General features: G+C 37.3%; 1 gene segment (V, D, J or C); it reads right to left on the reverse strand.

Moving 5' to 3' along the window:
* Positions 1-1579: 1579 nt before the first annotated feature.
* On the reverse strand, positions 1580-19258 carry LOC116905582. The segment is given in 4 exon segments: positions 1580-1656; positions 10675-10705; positions 18816-19129; positions 19213-19258. Coding segments are annotated over 4 exon segments (468 nt in total).
* Between the last annotated feature and the right edge of the window lie 5708 nt (positions 19259-24966).

Below are 24966 nucleotides of genomic sequence, written 5' to 3' on the forward strand. Positions count from 1 at the left end.
TGTACTAAAGCAAAAAGCATTGATATTTCTTTGCAGATAAAGGAATGGCAGCATTGTGTTGATTGGCCAACTCTTCACCCATGAATAAATGTATGATGAAATGCATTAATCTGTGAAAGAAGACTTCTTAACAAGAGAGAGCCAGATGGTGCCATGGTAATATAAATGCTACTAATGGAATTATGTGATGCTTTTGCAACTGATGTCAAGGTATTTCATCTCATCTTGTCTGCAAATAGGCTGGTATTATCTCAGTCTGTAATTATAATAGCTATAATAATTGTTCAAGGAACTGAAGACAAAAGTCCTTTTATAATGACCAGAGCTGGTAAATGAGAAACTTGGATTTCATGGTATTTTCCAGAAAATCATATTTGTGTTCAAGTACAAATTCTTCAAATACAATTTTATTTCCCCTTCATTTCTGTGTGCACTCCTACACAAAACACAGAAAGATATACTGTTACACAGGATGTCGTCTATTGAAATATATGTCTGTTTTCTGTTGTTTTTTTACTACATTTCAAGTCATCTTTAATAATCATCAATCAGAAGAACTAAACAAGAGGTTATAAGTTTGTCACTTAACAGGGAAGTCAACAAGAGTAATTTGAGATTGATTGTCTCAAGCAAGTTTTCAGGTGATGGTATATGAAGCCATGGATCTGAGATTATGTCCTCCATGTTTTTAATCAGTATAGTAGAATAGTTCCACAGAACTTGCCTACTATTAGACAGATGGTTTGAGACAGAAGAGGGCATAAAGCAGATGAGTGCCTGCTTAAACTAATGAAATGCTTGGCATACACATCATTAGAGGTCCAAGATTTGGAGTTAAGTGCTTAGTAGTCTGAAGTGGATATACCAATCCCCAAAATCTCATTCTGCCTAGGACTGGTTTTCAAAAGAATACTGTTGAAAATCACCAGATTCAGAAAGGGCTCAACATTCCCTCTTCCTTAACCTGTTTCAAACCAAGCCTGTGGGGGTTTTTGTTGTTGTTGTTGTTGTTGTTGTTGTTGTTGTTATTGTTCTTGTTGTTGTTGTTCTTGTTTTGTTTTGTTTTGTTTTGTCTTTGACATTATACTTTAATTACATCATATCCTCCTTTCCTTCCCTGCCACAAACTTTCCCATATGCCTGCCTTTCAATTGCGTGGTTGCCTTTTTTTCCCTTTATTGTTGCTTATATACATATATGTGTGTGCTCTCTATTTGGACTTGAAATGCTCTTGACAAGACTAAAATCATTCCTGGTACTGGAAAACTTGGGATAGTCAAGTCATGAACCTTGGAGAATTTATAACTACCTCTTTATTAAACCCATATAATATCTAGCTATTCTCTAAATATCTATCCTTATACTCACGGAGGAGTGTAGAACTCACTCAGCATCAAAGAATGTGCTTTTGGCAACAGGCAAAGACTTTTGAAGACAGCTACAATCAACCAAAATGCAGTGTTATCGAGCCCAATCCCACCTGACATAACCCCTAAGGTGTAGGGATCATTTCCAAAGAGAAGGCAGAACGATTCTAAGAAATGATGAGGTTTCTTTATCTGTGTGTGTTCTATGAATGTCAGCAGGATACATTTACTTTTACTTTCACACTACATGAGTTATTGGAAGAATCGTTGCCAGTGTAGATGAACATAACTGAAACAACACAGTATAAAGAGATCTTATTAAGCTAACACTTCAATTCCATGAACTCTATGTAGTTAATAATTACTTGAAATAATTTATAGGTCAAAGCCCAACACCCCTTAATTAATCAAAGGGATGTACATAAATCTGACCAATATTTTGTGCTTAAGTTATTTTATGTCAAGTCATTTGTACAGAAAACATTTATAAGATCATATAAACTTTACTCAGATTAATTTAAAAGGTCCTTCAGGAACAGCCAAATTGAGACTGATCCCAACCAACTTGAGACTCATGCCATCTGAGAAGGCTAATCAGTGACACTACTAATGATACTCTGCTATGCTTGCAGACAGGAATAAAGACCCACAGCCCAACACCAGGTGGAGCCCGGGAAGACTTGTGGAAAAGAGGGGGATAGAAGTGAGCAAGTCAGAGGAGTCAAGGATACCACAAGGATACTGACAAAGTCAACTAACCTGGGACCATGGAGGCCACCAATCAGGGACCAGACTGGAAATAGACCTAGATCTGCTCTAGGGATTTGTAGCAAATGTGAAGCTTGGTCTTCATGTGGGTCCCCTAAAATTTTGAGTGTGGCCTGTCTCAGTCTCTTTTCCCTGTCATTGGATCCCTTCCTCACTACCTGGAATGCCTGGTTGGGCCTAAGTAGGAGACAATGTGCCTAGTCTTCTGGGACTAGATGTCTCAGGGTGGGCTGGTACCCACAGTGGTGGAGGCTTATCTTCTCTGTGGAGAAGAGGAAGGGAGAATAGGGGAAAGATTTGTAAGGGTGGGACTAGGAAGAAAGGAGGAAGAGGACTGTGATTGGATGTAAATTGGATAAACAAATAGGAAAACAAATAAAAGCACCTTCAGTTACTATTCCCAAGAGATTGGAGGAATGCGTTCCCTTCCCACAAGCCTCTTACTATCTAATCGAATGTAATATCTTCAAATTCAACAACCTAAACTCTCTATATGTTTCATGCCCATTAGCAAAGCCTATTTAATTTTTGGTATCCTAGCCCATTTTCAGTTTTAAATGGGATTCTTCTTTTGTCTGACACACCTTTGGAAAATCTCTCTCTCTCTCTCTCTCTCTCTCTCTCTCTCTCTCTCTCTCTCTCTCTCTCTCTCTCTCTCTCATCTGTCTGTCTGTCTATCTACATCCTAAATGCTGTCCCCCTCAGATTTATTTTCTGGTCTAATCTATTCGGTGTTCTGTAGGCTTCTTGTGTGTTTATACCCATCTCTTTCTTTAGGATAGGGACTTTTTTTCTACTTATATTTTTCTACGTTGAAAGTATGTTGTGGCCCTTTTTGCTGGGAAGCTTCACTGTCTTCTATTCCTGCTATTCTTAGGTTTTCTCTTTTCACTATGTCCCAAATTTCCTGTATGTTTTGAATTAGAAACTTTTTGTATTTGACATTTTCTTTGAGAAATGGATCAATTTCTTCTATCTTACCTTCTTCACCTGAGGTTCTCTCTAAAGTATTCTATGGATGTTTCTTGTATCTGTAGTTTCTATTCTCTTTCCTAGGTTTTTCATCTTCAATTTTGCCTTATTTGAGTTTTCTTTTTTGTTTCAATTTTTATTTTTTAGGTCTTAGACAATTTTATTCATTTCCCTGGCATTTTTTATTATATTTTCCTGTACTTCTTTAAGGCTTTTATTTGCTTCCTCTTTAAGGACTTCTTACCTATTTGATTGTGTCTCTCTGTATGTCTTCAAGGGATTTATTTATATCCTCTTTATAGTCTTTTATCATCCTCGTGAGATGAGATTTAAGATCAGAGTCTTTCACTTTAAGTATATTAAGATCTCCAGGGTTTGCTGTAGTAGGAGAGTTGGGTTCTGATGGTGTGATGTCGCATTGGCTTCTATTTATTATGTATGTGCTCTTGCCTTTCACCTGCCATCTGGTTGTCCTTTGTGCTTGCTAGTGTCCTGAGTTAGAGCAGGTCTCCTAGGAGCCAGACAGAGCTGTGGAGGGTGTGTGGGGATGTAGACTTAAGGAAGATGGAGCTCGGACAGGTTGGGGCACAGCTCATAGTTGCTTGACTTGCTGGAGTCCCAGCAGATAGGGGGATTGGTGTGGAGTGGAGTTAGGGTGGGGTTTCAACTGTGTGTCCGAGGTTAAAATAGGCCTCCTAGGAGGCAGGCAAAGCTGTCTGACACCCCTTTAATGTGAATCCTTCATATTAGAACTTCACTCCTGTTCATTGTGGAAGCTTTCCCTGTTTCTTGCATACATAGTGACTGTGTTTCAGCAGAATATAAGTAATTTGATCGTTCCCATTCACTTCCTTATAGTACTTACTGCCTTAAATTATGTTTTTCCATAAATTTTATCACTGTTTCTTCCTAGAGATCAACAATTGTGCATTCCAATTTTGTATGTCTGTGTTTATCCCTAGTTCAAAAATAATATAATATTGGAGAAATATTCCAATGATTTGCTACATCAACCTGATGAACTTGAAGTTTGATAATCTTGATTCCAAAAGACACATTTTAGCAATTACTTGAAAGTAGAGATTCTGCATTTCATTTTGAAAACTCAGATTGTGCACTGTAATAACAGAACTTCATCAGAGTTCGGCTGTTTGGTTCATTATGTGTACAAGGAATACAATAGTCATCAGATGTTAACATTACAAGGTAAAGGCTGTTTATGGCATGGAAACCAGCATCATCAAACAGACGGCTTTCACTCTCTCATTTGCTCATCGATCTTAGGATAGTCACTGGGCACTGGGGTAGGAGTGCAAGGACACCATCAATGCCTACATTGAAAAGCTCAGAATTGGTGTCAGTCGGGAGCCAAGCTAAACATTTTTTTCTGTGTGTGGTGTGCATCATGACAAAAACACTCAGAAGAGATATTAGGGTGGAGCTGCATGAATCTTTAAAACAGAAGATTAGAGAAATCTCACTTATTGTCACAGAAAAAAAAATTACCAACAAGCTAACAGTCAATCCCAAAGGAGATGCCTCTTTGAACAAATAATTGGAGTGACTGCTCAAGTTGCTAAGAAGAAAAACCTCATTAGTTTTGGTTGAAATACACAATTCACACAAACTCATGGACTTCACTGTGATACGTTCACTTGTGTACATAAAGGTTTTTGATCATATGCATCCCTTCCACCTACACCTGTCTCATGATCTTTCCTGCTGGTCCCTACTACTGATTCCCAACAGTTCTCCTACCACTTGCTTCTCACTTTGATTTTTAAATCAGATGTTACATATGAGATAAAACACATATAATATTTTCTTTCTGAGAGATTCATTGAGTAATTCAGGATTATTCTATACCTGAAATGTACTGTATCATGAGGTGACAATATAATAAATGTTTCTTTGAGTAAAATTAATATTACAGTGATAAATATATTAATAATTGTTTTATTTGATAATAGCTATGAAAATTAAACAGAATTAAATATATCATTTATAAACTAACTTAATGCCGTGTTTGCTGGCTAAAAAGTTGAAGTTGAATTTTAAATGGTCAAATAGGGATAGCATATGTGATATTGGGGAGGAGGTGAAGTCATTACAAACACAAAGAAAAGTAAGGGCCTGAAGGAAGAAGGAAATTGGTCTATCCTACATTAACTGGATTTCAGTCACTTTGGCCTATTCCATTTCTATTTTAGAGATCACCAAATGAGTATAAAATTTGCTGAAGCGAATCTCTATAAGGCTCCTGTCTCATGAGTCCATTCCAGGAAATAACATTTGCAAAATGAATAAAAATAAAAGTTGAACATAGACATTTTCTTTATTGCCTTAATTCACAACCTGCCTGAGTCACACTTGCTTTGGGAACCATAATTTAGAATTCCTGGACTTGAATGCACTTAAAAATTCTCCTCACAAAGGGGAGGTAGGAAAAAGAAAAGTGTTAGGTGTAAAAGGCAGACCCACACATAGATGCTCTGAAGGCAATATGACAGTGTCACTGAGTGAACAAAAAGCTGTTCTAAAATCATATTTAAAATAGCTTCACATGAGTGTAGCCAGGGGGAAAGCCCTGGAGCTTTTTGATGCCTATGGGACTGTTTGCCCACTATGTCTCCTTTTACAACCATTATTTCTGTGGTGTCATTCAAAGATGTTGGTGGGGAAGAGATGGAATATAAAAATTGGAGTAAAATCATTTGTTTTTACCTCAAGCAGCAAGTTCAGTTACATTGTTTAAGGAAATACTGTACATTCGGTATTTTTATACAGAAGTGGAAGTATATTTTTGGAAAGTTTTTATGATGATGTTTAATTCTGTTTGTATTTAACTAATAAGTCAACTTGTTAATTTGATTAAAACTTTAGCTCATAATATTAATACACCAATAAGGTTCTGGTGCCATATATTTTTAAAATGTAGCTAGTATTGGAATTATTTTGATATGTTGTCAGGGTGATTTTTATTTTTCACTAAAATATAATAAAATTGCACAAATAATAAAATGTAATCTTAGTATATTACTATGCCCTGCATTTCTCTGCAGCAATATAAAGGTTATTATTACTATATATTCCCAAAATGTTATTAAAACTGATACATTTGCTGCTTAAACTATTTTTATATATATATCATAGTGTTGTATGCAGTTTTGTGCTATTTGTAACATAGCTAAAATTTTCTATACCACATCAAGCTTTGATCATAGCATTGGATTCAATATACCAAGGATCTCATCAACTAATGAGCTGCAAGCTATTTATAAAAAGTGTATTATTTACAACTTATCAGTCTGTTCAACAAAACAATAGCATACTTCACCCATCCATGTGACACATGAGTACAAGCTGTTCATTCTGTGCACTGAGGACCCAGACATATATTGATCCATTTTATGTTGCTACAATGACTGCGGCTTAATGGGAAGGCAATATTCTCTTGAAATCAAGATAATCATCAGGAAAAGTGAATATAAATCATATTAATAGAATAACTACATTGGAAGTCAGGGAACCCCTCTAATGTGATGTGTCAACTTTAAAGAAAGGATTTACCACAATTCTTTAGCTATTCTAAAAAATGGGCATTTCCAAGCTGGGAACATAATTCAGTGGGTAAGACACCTTATCCAATTAAAAGACCTGAGTTTGAATGCCAGAAACGAATATAGGATTAGGGCAGAGTTATGTATAATTTTAACCCATGTTCTGGGCAATTAAGGACAGGAGAAACATTTGAGCTTGTAGACTGCAAGACAAGTTTCATGTTCAATTTGAAACACTGTGGAATAAGGAAGAGAACAGAGCAGGACATACATTTTCATCTACTCGAATGTGTGTGTGTGTGTGTGTGTGTGTGTGTGTGTGTGTGTGTGTGTGTGTGTGTGTGTGTGTGGTGTGTATCTCTCTGTCTCTGTCTCTGTCTCTCTCTGTGTGTGTCTCTGTCTGTCTCTCTCTCTCTGTCTCTCTCTCTCTCTCTCTCTCTCTCTCTCTCTCTCTCTCTCACACACACACACACACACACAGTTCAATTCACAAACACATGCACAAAAGTCAAGAGGAAGGAAAAACAGGATCAGCATTCCACTTGGAAGAACTGAACCCTACCAAGACAGGAAGGAGAGGATTATGAACTCAAGGACTAGATCTTATTTACAAGTCAAAGCTTCAAAAACAAGAAGATAAAAAAACTGGTACAGTAGCTGGGAAGACAGAAATCCAGATAATAAAGTTTATAGCAGGTGCTTTGAGTTTCTCCAGAAAAAGCAGCTAAGTAAAAGTGAGAAATATAATTGTTTTATAAAACAGAATGCTCATGTTGCAGTGACGATGACAACAGAAAGATGAGAGACAATTAGGATTTGCTATGAAGCAGGCTAATTTTTAATCTGCTCATTTCCACCAGGGAACTCAGAAGCCAGAACACATATAAACCTGAGTTATCTGAGTGGGATCCCAATGTCTACACACTGAGTTCCTTTGATTATGAGTTGAGATGAGTATTCATTCATACTTGCGCAGGTCTCAACAAGACTCCAGAGGCTAAAGACTTCAGTCAGAGATGTGCAAATACTGAAAGGCAAAAAGCTCATTGGGCAAGGAATCTAAATGCACAGAACACTGGCATCTCATGCAATTAACCTTATACTTTAATTTGTAGACCACAGAGTGTTAATGAAAGGAGTCACATGGAAGAAATGGACAGAGCATTACTGAAGCTGCTGCTATTCGACTGTCTTGTTGTAGGCTTATATTTTTCATAACGTACTTTTAATAGGAGTTCTTCAATGTTTTAACCTCTCTTCTAGACCATCATCCACCAGAGGTATTAGAAAGTAAAGGTTAATAGGGCAAAGGAGGATGTGGACCTGTGTATTAATAATAGTGCTTTGGACTGAATCCAATATGCGTTGTCAGGGTGTCAGCAGTTCAGTTCACATGAATCGTCAGCAGCAGCTCTATCCATTCACAAACACGGTATATGAATCAGCTGTGACAGTTCAATCCAGAAGAAATCAGGAGGCTGTCCCATCAAGCCTGAATCTTCAAAAGCCACAAGAACCCCTGGAACACCACCAGAAGTTATTTGGTGCATTTCTCTCTATGAAGTCATGACAAGCAATGACCAGCAAAGAATGGCAAGGCAAACTTGTACCACACAGTGTAGTTAGGGACAACCACGGTCAGCAAAGCTGAAAGATGACCAGCAAGGAATGGTAAGTCATAACAATACCGCACAGTAGCATCCTCTGTCTGTTGGGTTATATTCATGTTCTTTCCAAACATCAAATGTTCTATTAGGCTTCCGTTCTAGCAAAACATCATAGGCCCTTTTTTCAGACTGCTTTCAGGAAAACAGCACTTGTCTATCCTTAGCCAAACATTCTCCCATGCATCTGTTTCATAGAAAATATCCTGTTGTAAGATAGTAGAAAAGCATCACATGACACAACTGATTCTCCAAAGAAACCAGAAATTTCCACTTTACCTTGTGGAAGCTTTCCACTTCAGCATGACTAATTTTCTTTTTTTTTTTTTTTTTTCAAAGCTGGGAATCAAACCCAGGACCTTGCGCTTCCTAGGCAAGCGCTCTACCACTGAGCCAAATCCCCAACCCCGACTAATTTTCTTAATGTAGAAAATGAGGAAGACAACTTCATAGGATAGAGTGAGGATAAAGAGAATTTCTACAAGCTAGTGAGAATTCTGTAGAACATATTATACTTTAAGGACAATATAAAAATTACAATACCAAAATAACTCAAAATCATGAAATTTTTGAACATGTGAAACCAAGGCTAGATTTTATGTTCTAAGAAGGAAAGTAGATGTGAATTTTGTAGGATAGGGATATTACTGAGATGAATTTTGGCAATGATATACTAATAAATAGTTTTAAGGGGAAAATAAGTCAACTAGTAGTGAGGACTATCGACAAGGAAAAAAGTTGGATGGAGTACAACAAAGCTTTACACAAAAAGATTCTTCTCCAAAAAACCCACCATATATATGTGTATATATATATTTATATATATATATATATAAAACCAAGAACCTCTATTAATAACTTAGGACATTCATATGGATATTGTTAATATTTTTTATGAGTCAGCCTATTCAAATATACACAGAATATAATAAATTGAAATATATAACATATAATAGCATATATTATTTTTCTTCTTCATTTCTTCAACTAGAGCCTTACAGCATAACAGTTTACAATATTTTTAAGAAATAATAATTGTAAATTAAAAAATCTTTGTAAGTAAAAGTATATAATATTGGCAAACAACATATACTTTTATATGTATATCAAAGTTTTTTATTTTTGTAGAATTCTAAAATAAGCTCTTAACATATAAACAATTGCCAGTTGCTTCCAATTAATGTTATGTATAAAACTTCCCATTCCTTTTCAGTGTCTGTTAACTATTTTCCTATTTTGCTTGATATTTTGCTTGTCTAAATTCAGCTAGTGAATTCAAGACATTATACATACAAAATTTATAGACTTCCATGACTTATGAATCTTTGAAATTACTTTCAATTTGAAGTAATATAATGCTAACTTTGTTTTTTATTTCAATTCTTTAGAACATTCGATACTTATATTCTTTCACGTGATACCTTTAACTAAAAAAAGAAAAAAGATGTCTACAGAAAGAGAATAACACTAGTCAGATTTAGCAGAATACTATTTTGTTATCAAGAGTGTTATTATAAAAGGGAACCAATACTTGTCATTTTCTTCATTATATAATGGCTAAAATATAAAAGCATGTAATAAAAATGGGAAGATGGGAGAAACTAGAGTTTAAACTTTGAGTTCACAAATTTCTCTTATTCCCCTCATATTTATTAAGAACAATATTTGTATTAGAAAATGATAATTTACTCCTGGTTGCTGCCCTCGTGGAGAGCTCATAAGCAACACCCCACGAGCAAACTTGAGCCTCAGGACCACAGGTAAGACTAACTTTTCTGCTCCAAGCGACCTGACCAGTGGCCTCAGGACACACAGAGGCAAAATTCCTCAAGGACCAAACACTTACACTTTTAAGCGGGATTCCCAACATCGCTGTTCCCTACCCGCAGCTCACTGCTCCCAAACCCCGTGGGAAAGAGAGGTCACCGCCCGGACAGGTGGGCACTCCTGAGACTGCAGAGCAGAAGAGACAACCAACACTGCCCACCCCTGCCCACATCCCTGGCCCAAGAGGAAACTGTATATGGCCTCTGGGTTCCCGTAGATAAGGGCACAGGAGCAGCCAGTCCCCCGCATCTGAGACGCCACTGGAACCAGAAGAGACTGGCCAGATAAACAGTTCTCTGCACCCAAATCCCATGGGAGGGAGAGCTAAACCTTCAGAGAGGCAGACACGCCTGGGAAACAAAAAGAGACTACACTCTGCCCACATCTCTGACTCCAGAGGAAAACACCAAATGCCATCTGGGACCCTGGTGAACTGGGGCTCCCGGAAAGGGCAGCGCAGGTCCTCCTGGTTGCTGCACGCATGGAGAGCTCATAAGCAACACCCCACAAGCAAACTTGAGCCTTGGGACCACAGGTCCCAAGTGACCTGGCTGGTAAACTCAGGACACAGGCCCACAGGAACAGCTGAAGACCTGTACATAGGAAAAACTACACTCCCGAAAGCAGAACACCTTGTTCTCATAACTGGCTGAAAGAAAACAGGAAAACAGGTCTACAGCACTCCTGACACACAGGCTTATAGGACAGTCTAGCCACTTTCAGAAATAGCAGAACAAAGTAACACTAGAGATAATCTGATGGCGAGAGGCAAGCACAGGAACCCAAGCAACAGAAACCAAGACTACATGGCATCATCAGAGCCCAATTCTCCCACCAAAGCAAACACGGAATATCCAAACACACCAGAAAAGCAAGATCTAGACTGAAAATCATATTTGATCATGATGCTGGAGGACTTCAAGAAAGACATGAAGAACTCCCTTAGAGAAACACAGGAAAACACAAATAAACAAGTAGAAGCCTACAGAGAGGAATCACTAAAAATCCTGAAAGAATTCCAGGAAAACACAATCAAACAGTTGAAGGAATTAAAAATGGAAATAGAAGCAATCAAGAAAGAACACATGGAAACAACCCTGGATATAGAAAACCAAAGGAAGAGACAAGGAGCCATAGATACAAGCATCACCAACAGAATACAAGAGATAGAAGAGAGAATCTCAGGAGCAGAAGATTACATAGAAATCATCGACTCAACTGTCAAAGATAATGTAAAACGGAAAAAGCTACTGGTCCAAAACATACAGGAAATCCAGGACTCAAGGAGAAGATCAAACCTAAGGATAATAGGTATAGAAGAGAGTGAAGACTCCCAGCTCAAAGGACCAGTAAATATCTTCAACAAAATCATAGAAGAAAACTTCCCTAACCTAAAGAAAGGGATACCCATAAGCATACAAGAAGCTACAGAACTCCAAATAGATTGCACCAGAAAAGAAACTCCTCCTGTCACATAATAGTCAAAACACCAAACGCACAAAATAAAGAAAGAATATTAAAAGCAGTAAGGGAAAAAGGTCAAGTAACATATAAAAGTCAGACGATCAAAATCACACCAGACTTTTCGGGCCAGAGACTATGAAAGCCAGATGATCCTGGACAGATGTCATACAGACCCTAAGAGAACACAAATGCCAGCCCAGGTTACTGTATCCTGCAAAACTCTCAATTAACATAGATGGAGAAACCAAGATATTCCATGACAAAACCAAATTTACACAATACCTTTCTACAAATCCAGTGCTACAAAGGATAATAAATGGTAAAGCCCAACATAAGGAGGCAAGCTACACCCTAGAAAAAGCAAGAAACTAATGGTCTTGGCAACAAAACAAAGAGAAGAAAAGCACACAAACATAATCTCACATCCAAATATGAATATAACAGGAAGCAGTAATCACTATTCCTTAATATCTCTCAACATCAATGGTCTCAACTCCCCAATAAAAAGACATAGATTAACAAACTGGATATGCAACGAGGACCCTGCATTCTGCTGCCTACAGGAAACACACCTCAGAGACAAAGACAGACACTACCTCAGAGTGAAAGGATGGAAAACAACTTTCCAAGCAAATGGTCGGAAGAAGCAAGCTGGAGTAGCCATTCTAATATCAAATAAAATCAATTTTCAACTAAAAGTCATCAAAAAAGATAAGGAAAGACACTTCATATTCATCAAAGGAAAAATCCACCAAGATGAACTCTCAATCCTAAATATCTATGCCCCAAATAAAAGGGCACCTACATACTTAAAAGAAACCTTAGTAGAGCTTAAAGCACACATTCGACTGCACACAATAATAGGAGGAGATTTCAGTACCCCACTCTCATCAATGGACAGGTCATGGAAACAGAAATTAAAGAGAGACATAGACAGACTAAGAGAAGTCATGACCAAATAGACTTAACAGATATCTATAGAACATTCTATCCTAAAGCAAAAGGATATACATTCTTCTCAGCCCCTCATGGTACTTTCTCCAAAATTGACCATATAATTGGTCAAAAAACGGGCCTCAACAGGTACAGAAAGATAGAAATAATCCCATGTGTGCTATCAGACCACCACGGCCTAAAGCTGGTCTTAAATAACAATAGGAAAAGAACGTCCACATATAAATGGAAGTTGAACAATGCTCTACTCAATGATTACCTGGTCAAGGAAGAAATAAAGAAAGATATTAAAGACTTCTTAGAATTTGATGAAAATGAAGGTACAACATACCCAAACTTATGGGACACAATGAAGCTGTGCTAAGAGGAAAATGCATAGCTCTGAGTGCCTGCAGAAAGAAACAGGAGATAGCATATGTCACCAGCTTGACAGCACACTTCAAAGCTCTGGAACAAAAAGAGGCAAATACACACAGGAGGAGTAGAAGGCAGGAAATAATCAAACTCAGAGCTGAAATCAACCAAGTAGAAACAAAAAGGACCATGGAAAGAATCAACAGAACCAAAATCTGGTTCTTTGAGAAAGTCAACAAGATAGATAAACCCTTAACCAGACTAACCAGAGGACACAGAGAGTGTGTCAAAATTAACAAAATCAGAAATGAAAAGGGAGACATAATTACAGAATCAGTGGAAATTCAAAAAATCATCAGATCTTACTACAAAAGCCTATATTCAACAAAATTTGAAAATCTGCAGGAAATGGACAATTTCCTAGACAGATACCAGGTACCAAAGTTAAATCAGGAACAGATAAATAATTTAAACAACCCCATAACTCCTAAGGAAATAGAAGCAGTCATTAAAGGTCTCCCAACCAAAGAGAGCCCAGGTCCACACAGGTTTAGTGCAGAATTCTATCAGACCTTCATAGAAGACCTCATACGAATACTATCCAAACTATTCCACTAAATTGAAACAGATGGAGCACTACTGAATTCCTTCTCTGAAGACACAACTACTCTTATACCTAAACCACACAAAGACCCAACAAAGAAAGAGAACTTCAGAGCAATTTCCCTTATGAAAATGAAGGATTCTGGCAAACCGAATCCAAGAGCACATCAAAACAATCATTCACCATGATCAAGTAGGCTTTATCCCAGCCATGTAGGGATGGTTTAATATTCAGAAAACTATCAATGTGATCCATTAAATAAACAAACTGAAAGTACAAAACCACATGATCATTTCATTAGATGCTGAGAAAGCATTTGACAAAATTCAACACCCCTTCATGATAAAAATCCTGGAAAGAATAGGAATTCAAGGCCCATACCTAAACATAGTAAAAGACATATACAGCAAACCAGTTGCTAACATTAAACTAAGTGGAGAGAAACTTGAAGCAATCCCACTAAATTCAGGGACTAGACAAGGCTGCCCACTCTCTCCCTACTTAATTAATATAGTTCTCTAAGTTCTAGCCAGAGCAATCAGACATCAAAAGGAGATCTAGGGGTTATAGATTGGAAAAGATAAAGTCAAAATATCACTATTTGCAGATGATATGATAGTATATTTAAGTGATCCCAAAAGTTCCACCAGAGAACTACTAAAGCTGATAAACAACTTCAGCAAAGTGGCTGGGTATAAAATTAACTCAAATAAATCATTAGCCTTCCTCTACACAAAAGAGAAACAAGCTGAGAAAGAAATTAGGGAAATGACATCCTTCATAATAGTCCCAAATAATATAAAGTACCTTGGTGTGACTTTAACCAAGCAAGTAAAAGATCTGTACAATAAGAACTTCAAGACACTGAAGAAAGAAATTGAAGAAGACCTCAGAAGATGGAAAGATCTCCCATGCTCATGGATTGGCAGGATTAATATAGTAAAAAATGGCCATTTTACCAAAAGCAATCTACAGATTCAATGCAATCCCCATCAAAATACCAATCCAATTCTTCAAAGAGTTAGACAGAACAATTTGCAAATTCATCTGGAATAACAAAAAACCCATAGCTAAAACTATCCTCAACAATAAAAGGATTTCAGGGGAATCACTATCCCTGAACTCAAGAAGTATTAGAGAGCAATAGTGCTAAAAACTGCATGGTATTGGTACAGAGACAGACAGATAGACCAATGGAATAGAATTGAAGACCCAGAAATGAACCCACACACCTATGGTCACTTGATTTTTGACAAAGGAACCAAAACCATTCAATTGAAAAAAGATAGCATTTTCAGCAAATGGTGCTGGTTCAACTGGAGGTCAACATGTAGAAGAATGCAGATCGATCCATGCTTATCACCCTGTACAAAGCTTAAGTCCAAGTGGATCAAGGACCTCCACATCAAACCAGATACACTCAAACTTATAGAAGAAAATTAGATAAGCATCTGGAACACATGGGCACTGGAAAGAAATTCCTGAACAAAACACCAATGGCTTATGCTCTAAGATGAAGAATCGACAAATGGGATCTCATAAAACTGCAAAGCTTCTGTAAGGCAAAGGACACTGTGGTTAGGACAAAAGGTCAACAGATTGGGAAAAGATCTTTACCAACCCTACAACAGATAGAGGGCTTATATCCAAAATATACAAAGAATTCAAGAAGTTAGACCACAGGGAGACAAATAACCCTATTAAAAAATGGGGTTCAGAGCTAAACAAAGAATTCACAGCTGATGAATGCCAAATGGCTGAGAAACACCTAAAGAAATGTTCAAAATCTTTAGTCATAAGGGAAATGCAATTCAAAATAACCCTGAGATTTCACCTCACACCAGGGAGAATGGCTAAGATCAAAAACTCAGGTGACAGCAAATGCTGGTGAGGATGTGGAGAAAGAGGAACACTCCTCCATTGTTGGTGGGATTGCAGACTGATACAACCATTCTGGAAATCAGTCTGGAGGTTCCTCAGAAATTTGGACATTGAACTACCTGAGGACCCAGCTATACTTCTCTTGGGCATATACCCAAAAGATGCCCCAACATATAAAAAAAGACACATACTCCACTATGTTCATAGCAGCCTTATTTATAATAGCCAGAAGCTGCAAAGAACCCACATGCCTTCAACAGAGGAATGGATACAGAAAATGTGGTACATCTACACAATGGAATATTGCTCAGCTATCAAAAACAATGACTTTATGAAATTCGTAGGCAAATATTTGGAACTGGAAAATATCATCCTGAGTGAGCTAACCCAATCACAGAAAGACATACATGGTATGCACTCACTGATAAGTGGCTATTAGCCCAAATGCTTGAATTACCCTAGATGCCTAGAACAAATGAAACTCAAGACGCATGATCAAAATGTGAATGCTTCACTCCTTCTTTAAAGGGAACAAAATACCCTTGGCAGGAGAATAGGAAACAAAAGTTAAAACAAGACAGAAGGAACACCCATTCAGAGCCTGCCCCTTCTTGACCCGCATATACAAGCCACCCAATTAGACAAGATGGATGAACATTTCTCAAAAGTTCAATGAAGGCCGACAAGGATGTGATCTCCTACAAGAGATACAGCCAGAATACAACAAATACATAGGCAAATGCCAGCAAACATACAAATTTGAAAACAGAGACCCTGTTGAAGGAGAATCAGAGAAAGGACTGGAAGGAAAGTTTGAAGGAGAACTCGACACCCATATAACAATACTGACCAATAACCAGAGCTTCTGGGGACTAAGCTGCTACCCAAACTATACATGGACTGACCCCTGGACTCCAACCTCATAGAGCAATTAATAGCCTAAGTAAGAGCACCAGTGGAAGGGGAGGCCCTTGGTCACTGCTCAATGAACCCCAGTGAATGTGATTTTTGGGGAGGGCAGTAATGGGGGAGGATGGGAGGAACACCCATAAAGAAGGGAGGTGGAGGGTTTAGGGAGATGTTGACCCGGAAACTAGGAAGGGAATTACAATCGAAATGTACATAAGAAATACTCAAGTTAATAAAAAAAAAAGAAGAAGAAATACAGGACAACATAGGTAAACAAGTAGCAGCCCTTAAAGAGAGAACACAAATATCCCTTAAAGAATTACAGGGAAGCACAACCAAACAGGTGAAGGAATTGAATAAAACCATCCAGAATCTAAAAATGGAAATAGAAACAATAAAAAATCACAAATAGACACAACCCTGAAGATAGAAAATCTAGGAAAGAAATCAGGAGGCATAGATGCAAGCATCACCAGCAGAATATAAGAGATGGAAGAGAAAATCTCAGGCAGAAGATCATAGAAATCATTGACAAAAAAATTCAAAGAAAATGTATAACCCAAAATATCTACTAACCCAAGACATCCAGGAATTCCACAATGAGAAGATCAAACCTAAGGATAATAACTAAAGAAGAGAGCAAACATTCCCAACTTAAAGGGCCACTAAATATCTTTAACAAAATTATAAAAGAAAACTTCCATAACCTAAAGAAATAGATGCACATAAACATACAAGAAGCTGACAGAAAGAACTTCAAATAGATTGGACAGAAGAGAAATTATTCCAACCACATAATAGTCAAAACACCAAATGCACAAAACAAAGAATATTAAAAGCAGTAAGGAAAAAGTCAACATGTAAGGGCAGACCTATCAGAATAACACCAGACTTCTCAACAGAGACTGGAAATCTAGAAGTTTCTCGGGAGGTATCCTGCAGACCCTAAGAGAACACATATGCCAACCAAGGCTATTATATCCAGCAAAACTCTCAATTTCTGTAAATGAAGTAACCAAGATATTCAATGACAAAACCAAATTTACAAATTATCTTTCCAAAAATCCAGCCTACAAAAAGGATAATATACGGAAAACTCAAGACAAGGAGGAAAGTATATCTAAAGAAAGCAAGAAAATAATCTATTTGCAACAAACCCAAAAGAAGAGAGCCACACAAACATAATTCTAACAACAAACATAACAGGAAATAACCATCACTATTCATTAAAATCTCTTAACATCGATGGCAGTAATTCTCCAATGAGAAGAGATAGACAAACAGAATGGATACAGAAAGAGGACCCAGCATTTTGCTGCATACAAGAAACATACCTCACTGGCAAAAACAGAAACTACCTCATAGTTAAAGGGTAGAAAATTTTTTCCATGCAAATGGTCCCAGGAAACAATCTGAACTATCCATTCTAATATCAAATGTAATCGACTTTCGACAAAAATTTATCAAAAAAGATGCGGAATGAAGTCCATATAAAGCAAAAAATAAATCCACCAAGATAAGCTCTCAATTATGAATATCTATTCGCTAAATGCAAGGGAATCTACATTCATAAAAGAAACCATACTAAAGCTCAAAGCGTACATTGCACCTCACCCAATAATAGTGGGAGATTTAAACACCCCACTCTCATCATTGAACGGATCATGGAAACAGAAACTAAACATACACACAGAGAAACTAACAGTAGTTATGAAGCAAATAGATTTAGCAGATATTTATAGAACATTTCATTCTAAAACAAAAGACTGTGACTTCTTTCAGCACCTCATGGTCCCTTCTCCAAAATTGACCATGTAATCGGTCACAACACAGGCCTCAATGGATACAAGAAGATTGAAATAATCCCATGCAGCCTATAAGACCACCACAGATTAAGGCATGTCTTCAATAACAACAAAAACAACAGAATACCCACATATACATGGATGTTGAAGAATGCTATACTCATTGATAACTTGGTCTAGTAAGAAATAAGAAAGAAATAAAAGACATTTTAAGATTTAGTGAAAATGAAGGCACAGCATACCCAAAGTAGTGGGACACAATGACAGCAGTGCTAAGAAGAAAACACATAGCTCTGAGTGCCTCCAAATAGAAACTGTAGAGAGAACACATTAGCAGCTTAAGAGCACACCTAAAAGTTCTAGAAGAAAAAAGAAGCTAATATACCATATGTTTCCCCTTTTTGTTATTTTGTTGAATAAGAAATAGGTCAATGGAGGTGTCACTGGTGAAGAGAATAACAAGGTATGGTGTAATGTGGGTTTATCCTAAATCAGCATAACAATTTTAAAAGAACTGCTCTTACAAAAATGACAAAGGCAATATAAGATTGTGAGGAAGAAGCAATAAATGGATATTAAAAAATTACTATTTCCAAGCAAGTCTAAAGGTTATTCTTTCTGTCATCTCAGTTCCAGCACAGCTTCCTGCTCCTTCAGAGTTTTTGACACACTCAGCATGTGGTTACAATGCTGTGTCTTGCACAGTAATAGACCGCAGAATCCCCAGCTGTCAGGCTGCTGAGTTGCATGAAGGCCGTGCTGGAGGATTTGTCTACAGTCAATGTGGCCTTGCCCTTGAACTTCTCATTGTAGCCTGTACTGCCACTTTCAGAATAAATATATCCAATCCACTCAAGGCCCTGTCCAGTCGTCTGCTTTATCCAGCTTATAACGTAGCTGGTGAAGGTGTATCCAGAAGCCTTGCAGGACATCTTCACAGAAGTCCCAGGCTTCACCAGCTCAGCTCCAGACTGCTGCAGCTGGACCTGGGAGTGGACACCTGTGGAGGAAAAGTCAGAGTGGATGTCAGTGCCATCTCAGGCCCTGTCTCCTTTTCAGATTTCTAAATGATGAGGGCCTTACCTGCAGTTACTGACAGGAGGAAGAGAAAGACCCAGCTCCATTCCATGGTTAAAGTCATTGTGTTCAGGGACTGTGGTGAGGACACTGATCAAATGGTGTTTTCCGTGTGTGGATATCCCTGTATTTACTGCCATAGACTCAGATAATTTGCATATTTATGAACAGGGGACTTATTACATAAGAACCTAGTCCAGCTGGGGAACAATTGTAAAGAGGAAGGACTGAAAAGGCACATGGGTCAGGCAGCAGGATGCTTAGTTCTTGGTACAACCAGAAGTGCATCCCAGTCAGTTTCTATTAACCATGGACAGATGCTTTGCATGTAACTACAGGGACAAATCTCTCAATCAATTTTTGACCTGTATATATTGTACCACTCTGTGATATGTTAACACATTAATTTACAGATAATGCTTTGTGATGATGGCGATGATGATGAGATGATGATGATTATGATGGTGGTGGTGATGGTGATGGTGGTGATGATTGGGGTGGTGTGGATGGTGATGGTCATGGTTGTGATCATTGTGTTGATGATGAAGATGATGAAGATTATGATTACAATAATGGAAAATTTCAATAACAGTCAATTTTTATAGTTTTACAGTTACTTTCTCATATTTGCAACTAATAATTGCTTTTCCAACAGGTTATATGTTTCAAAGGTCAATGACTAAAATTAAATATGCTTGAAAAATATTTACCTGTAAAAGCTTATTGCAGGAGGATCCACAATAACTAAATTATAGCAATAAGCTAAAGGCATGTCAAGAAATGATTTTATCAGTAAGGCATGATTATATATATTATAAATTGTACACACACAAACACACACACACAAACACACACACACATATATATGTATATATATACATATATATATGTGACCAGAAATAAATAAAAATTAACATTGCATTTCGATAAATGAATGTAGTTAGTGATAACTGTATTAATGAAGACAATCTCAAAATCACAGACATTAAATTAGACTCTCATTAGCAGCTCTTAGAAATTTCATAGTTATACACAACTATTTATGCAAATCCATGATATTGTATCCATGAAATTCTCTAGTAGAATAAAGACAAAATTAGGAATGGCAAGAGGTATCATGAGAAATATGCAGTGTACAAAATGTATGTTTGAAAAATCTGTACAGAAGTAAAGTTGTTATGTCTATATTTTGTAAGGATTTTTATTCTTTGAATTTTTCAATCATATATGAAATATGCTATAATCTACCACCACTCTCAGGAATCATACTACAATCCTCCCCTTGGACCCTTCCAGTAAGTCCCTTTCCCAACATCTTATTCCTCTGTTTCATTGCCTAATAAAACAGTGAGTTTAATTAGTTCTACCTATCTACACATTGATAAGATTATCGCTAGTAAAGTGTAAGCCTCCAGAAACATTCCCCCCAAAAAGTGAATATATTTTGCCCATCAGTCATCAAATTTCAAAAGACCTTCAGCCTGGTATGGGCCCTCAAGGATTCTTCCCCATCCATGTTGTAATTTTTAATTGTTCTATTACTTCTAGTGGTGAGTTCAGGGTATATATGCACCAAGGTGGATATATTAAACTCAGAGGGTGATTTAAGTCATTCAATTCTAAGGCAATTACCTGATATTGCTAAGCATACCAGTAAACATCTTTGCCTGCTCAATCATTTTGAGGTCTCCCCTGTGGTAATGTCCACTGGTTTGAGTAGGTAAGTAAGTTTGTGTAGGTAAGTATAGCTGCTGAGAGTTCATCTGTGCACTAAGAATAGAGAAATCCCTTGAGATAGAATCTGATCTCCTTTGGCCCCATTTTTGCATTATACATCAGTTCCTTCCCCTGTTTTATGATGGCCCTTGATTTCTTTGTGAGGGATTGGTGTCATTATTTACCTTTGGCTGAGTTCTCTGTCAATCTCAGCACACTGAACACTCACGAATGTCTGCGTCAGTCTTTATACCAGCACTTATGAGCCTCTGTGATCAAGGCTCAGGCAATGTACTGGTTATAAATATAACTATTTATAAGGCAGCTTGACAACATAACTATTAACAATACAACCAAGGTCTACTAGAACCTATATCATCTTTAAACATGGGTTTGGACCACACTTACCTGGGATAAAGTCTTTCCTATGAAATTCACCAAAACATAAATCAATAACATTTTATAGTGTCCCAGCAATAATGATACAAGCATGTACTCAATTGACTCTACACCTTATTTACAGACATTTACAAATATATATATTTATTCATAGCATGTTATTCATGCTCTATAAACAGCATACACTGGAAGGAATAATACCAGATTTCCAACAAAGCATAAATAAAATGTAAAAAATTGTTACATGTAGATAAATAAGTGTGACTCAGTGGTAAAACAAATTATGTACTTGATAAGTGTCTGTGTGAAACTGGAAAAATATACTGGAACAGATCACTCATGTCCATAAAGCAAATGTTTTATGTTCTCATTCATATGTGTTCCAAGATTTGAATATTTTGTGTGGTATGTTGAATTGTACAAGAAGAGATTCTAGAATTGTGACACTAAAGTTTGTAGGTTATTATTTTATGACGGGTTTGCCTCTGAAATGCTTCCACAAGAAGCATTGACTGGAGGCAGCACCAGAAGTGCAGACATTTTAATGTGACCTTCTTCAATTCCGTTTGTGGGACTTAGGTTTTCCTATGTATCATAGTTACTGAGTTGTGGTTTTACTGGTGTGTGTGTGTGTGTGTGTGTGTGTGTGTGTGTGTGTGTATGTGTGTGTTGTTTTATATTGCTTTGTTTAATTTTTGTTTGCTTTTAATCCCCTTTTAATTTTCTTCCTTTTTTTTTCAAAAAGGAAAAAAATGTGTGTAGTTGAATGAGTTGTTAGGTAGGAAAGTTCTGGAATGAGTTGAGGATGAAGGAATGAGTTACTAAAATACAGTGTGTGAATTTTTCAAAAATGAAAAAAAGCAAATAAAAACTTGTAAATATATATGTTTGTTATATATATTTAAAAAAGAATCTTTAGGGGGTTTGAACATTGATATATCACATATCAATCATAACAGGACAGAGCAGTTAATACACTTCAGGTAGGAAACCACAAAGGACACAGCATCCCCTCCACTCACAACTCTCCAATGGTGCCCCCTGCTGGTCGTGAGCTCCCATGCAGGAAGGTTTGTCATGGATCACACTAATGTTGCACAGTCTGGCTTATGAAATAACTTATCCCTTTAACTTCAATGTTCACAGAGTTCAGTTTAAGGAATAAATGGCTCTAGTTTACCTAAGGATAATGATTTATTCCTCAGCGATTAGGAGGAGTGCAGACATTACTATAGTATCCTCTCAAAGTCAGATTCCTCCTTAGTGGCAGTTCATTTCAACTCTACTACTTCCAATTTCTATAAAGGTAAAGAGAGGACATAAGATCCTTTTTCCTGTCTTCCTCATGCTACACTTCAGGCAGAGTACTGTGGTCAGCAGGTAAATCACACTCCCTACATTGTGTAATAGACAGACTAAAAGACAGAATAATAGTACATTGGAGTTACACTGCTGATATCAATAACAAAAATGTTGATGCAGCTCAAGACCTCTCTGACCCTTTGAACAAAGTTATGAAATAAGCCTACATGAAATGACTGGATAATTACAAAAACCTCTGCTTGGGAAAGATATAAAGGACCTACCACATAAAATGTCTGAGTCTTAGAGATGTGCAATGAAAACTACTCCATAATTGCAGGGTCTTTCTGGAACTAAGACACCAACCAAAAAGCATATATTGGATGGACCAAGGTGCCAAGCACATGGGTAACTCAATCTCCATTTGGATCCCCCATTAAGAGGAATGGGGTCTGTCCCTAAAGGTGCTACCTCTCTTGGAATCCATTCCATTAACTGTACTCTCTTGTCTGACCTCACTGGGATATGATGCCCCTAAACCTGCAGAGATTTGATGGACCAGCGTTGGAGGATATCCAATGGTGAACCTACCCTCTCAGAGAAGTAAGTAAGGGAATAGAAGGGGGTACTTATTTATAGCGTCCAGAGGAGAGGCGAGCAATTGGAATGTAAAATCAATCAACACCCCCTTTGGATATCCTAATTAACATGTCTGGTTAAATCTAAACCCCTCAACCATAGTTTATCCCATGTCACCTTCATAAACAGCCATTTTCCAATGCAGATGAAGTTCTTCAATTGTCTCTCTTAGTAACCAATTCCCCCTCTCCTTTGTTACCTACCCCTTCTCCCTCATCCTTTCTTTCCTCTCTTTATCTCTTATTCCCTGTCCTTTGGCCTACAGGGGAGAACAAGACCTCTTTTTGCTGAGTGAGAATTTGGTTTGAGTGTCCTGGGTCCCTACAGGCAAGGCTTTACCATCATCACTGTTGTCCTGCAGCTGTCAGAGAAATTTTCTGAGATTATTGAACATCTATGTTGTAAACATCTTAGTCAATTTATGATTTGAATTTCTGTTTGAACTTCTAGTTCTTGGTAAACTTGGTCTATTTTGTATTAGCTTCTTGGCCAACAAATCAGTATCAGTGATAATTTCCATGCAATAGTGTGAGCCTAAAACCCTGTAAGTTATGGGTTGTTTCCAACATCAAGGTTTGTGCTACTATTGCAACAGCATAACTTACAGGGAGATCATATTGGAAATCAGTTTGTAGCTGGATTGTTGTTTAGCTTTCTACTTTGGCAGATACCTTCCCTTACTGTGTATTCTAGTCAGGAGTAGTGAAAACTCCAAGTAGATTGCAGCTCAACTTCCCCAGTTCAATATATGGTGTAGATGTTGCCTTCAGGAAAAACAACTTGCATTCAGCTTGTGGAAAGAAACTAACAGCTTTGGAAGCAGACTGAATGATTTTGGAGATGAACTGTGGTCCATTGTCTAACACATTGATTATCTGTGACACATTCCAAGAACCAGAATTTTTATTTGATGGAGAGAGATGTATAGCTGGGACTTTGTCTCTTCCACTATTAGATGATTCCATTTGGATTTCATTCATTGGTGTATATATTTTCAGCAACTTCTCCTGAATTAGGATTGCATACAACCCCTCAAATGGACCTTAATTTTCAATTTCTCTCCTCATGTTTCTTCCCTTAACCTCAGATCTCTGAACTCCGATATTAATCCATCCATTTATATTCTATTTCTGATGCCTAAGGATATCCATCCATCTCTAGTAGATTCTTCCAGTAAATCTCATCTCTGTACTCATAAGGATTGTAACCTGCCTTTGGAATACATAACAACTAACACCTGCATTTAAGGAAATATATGCATGCTTGTCTTTTAGAGTCTGTGGTTCTCCACATTCGTTGAGGTTTTTTCTGTGGTTGAAACCACATACCAGCAAATTTCATAAATTGATATATTTTAACAGTTGTGTAAGGTTCTGTTTATAAATGTATTTTTCTTCTACCCCTCTTATTAAAAATAGATTATCATTTTTATATAATACATACTGATGAGAGTTTCCCCACCCTCTACTAATTCCAGGTCTTAAAGTATCATGTGTACCCAACATGTTTCATAACTCTCCATTCCTATGGATATTTTTGTCCCCCCTTTTATGAAGCAGTGAAAGCAGCCATATTTTGGTCAACTTTCTTCTTGAGCTTCCTTTGGTCTATGGATTGCATGTTGGGTAATTCAAGCTCTTGGGCTAATATCTACTTATCAGTGATTGCATACCATGTGTGTTTGTCTGTGATTGGGTTACCTCA

The sequence above is a fragment of the Rattus rattus genome, chromosome 7, assembly GCF_011064425.1.
Source record: "Rattus rattus isolate New Zealand chromosome 7, Rrattus_CSIRO_v1, whole genome shotgun sequence".
Taxonomy (NCBI): domain Eukaryota; kingdom Metazoa; phylum Chordata; class Mammalia; order Rodentia; family Muridae; genus Rattus; species Rattus rattus.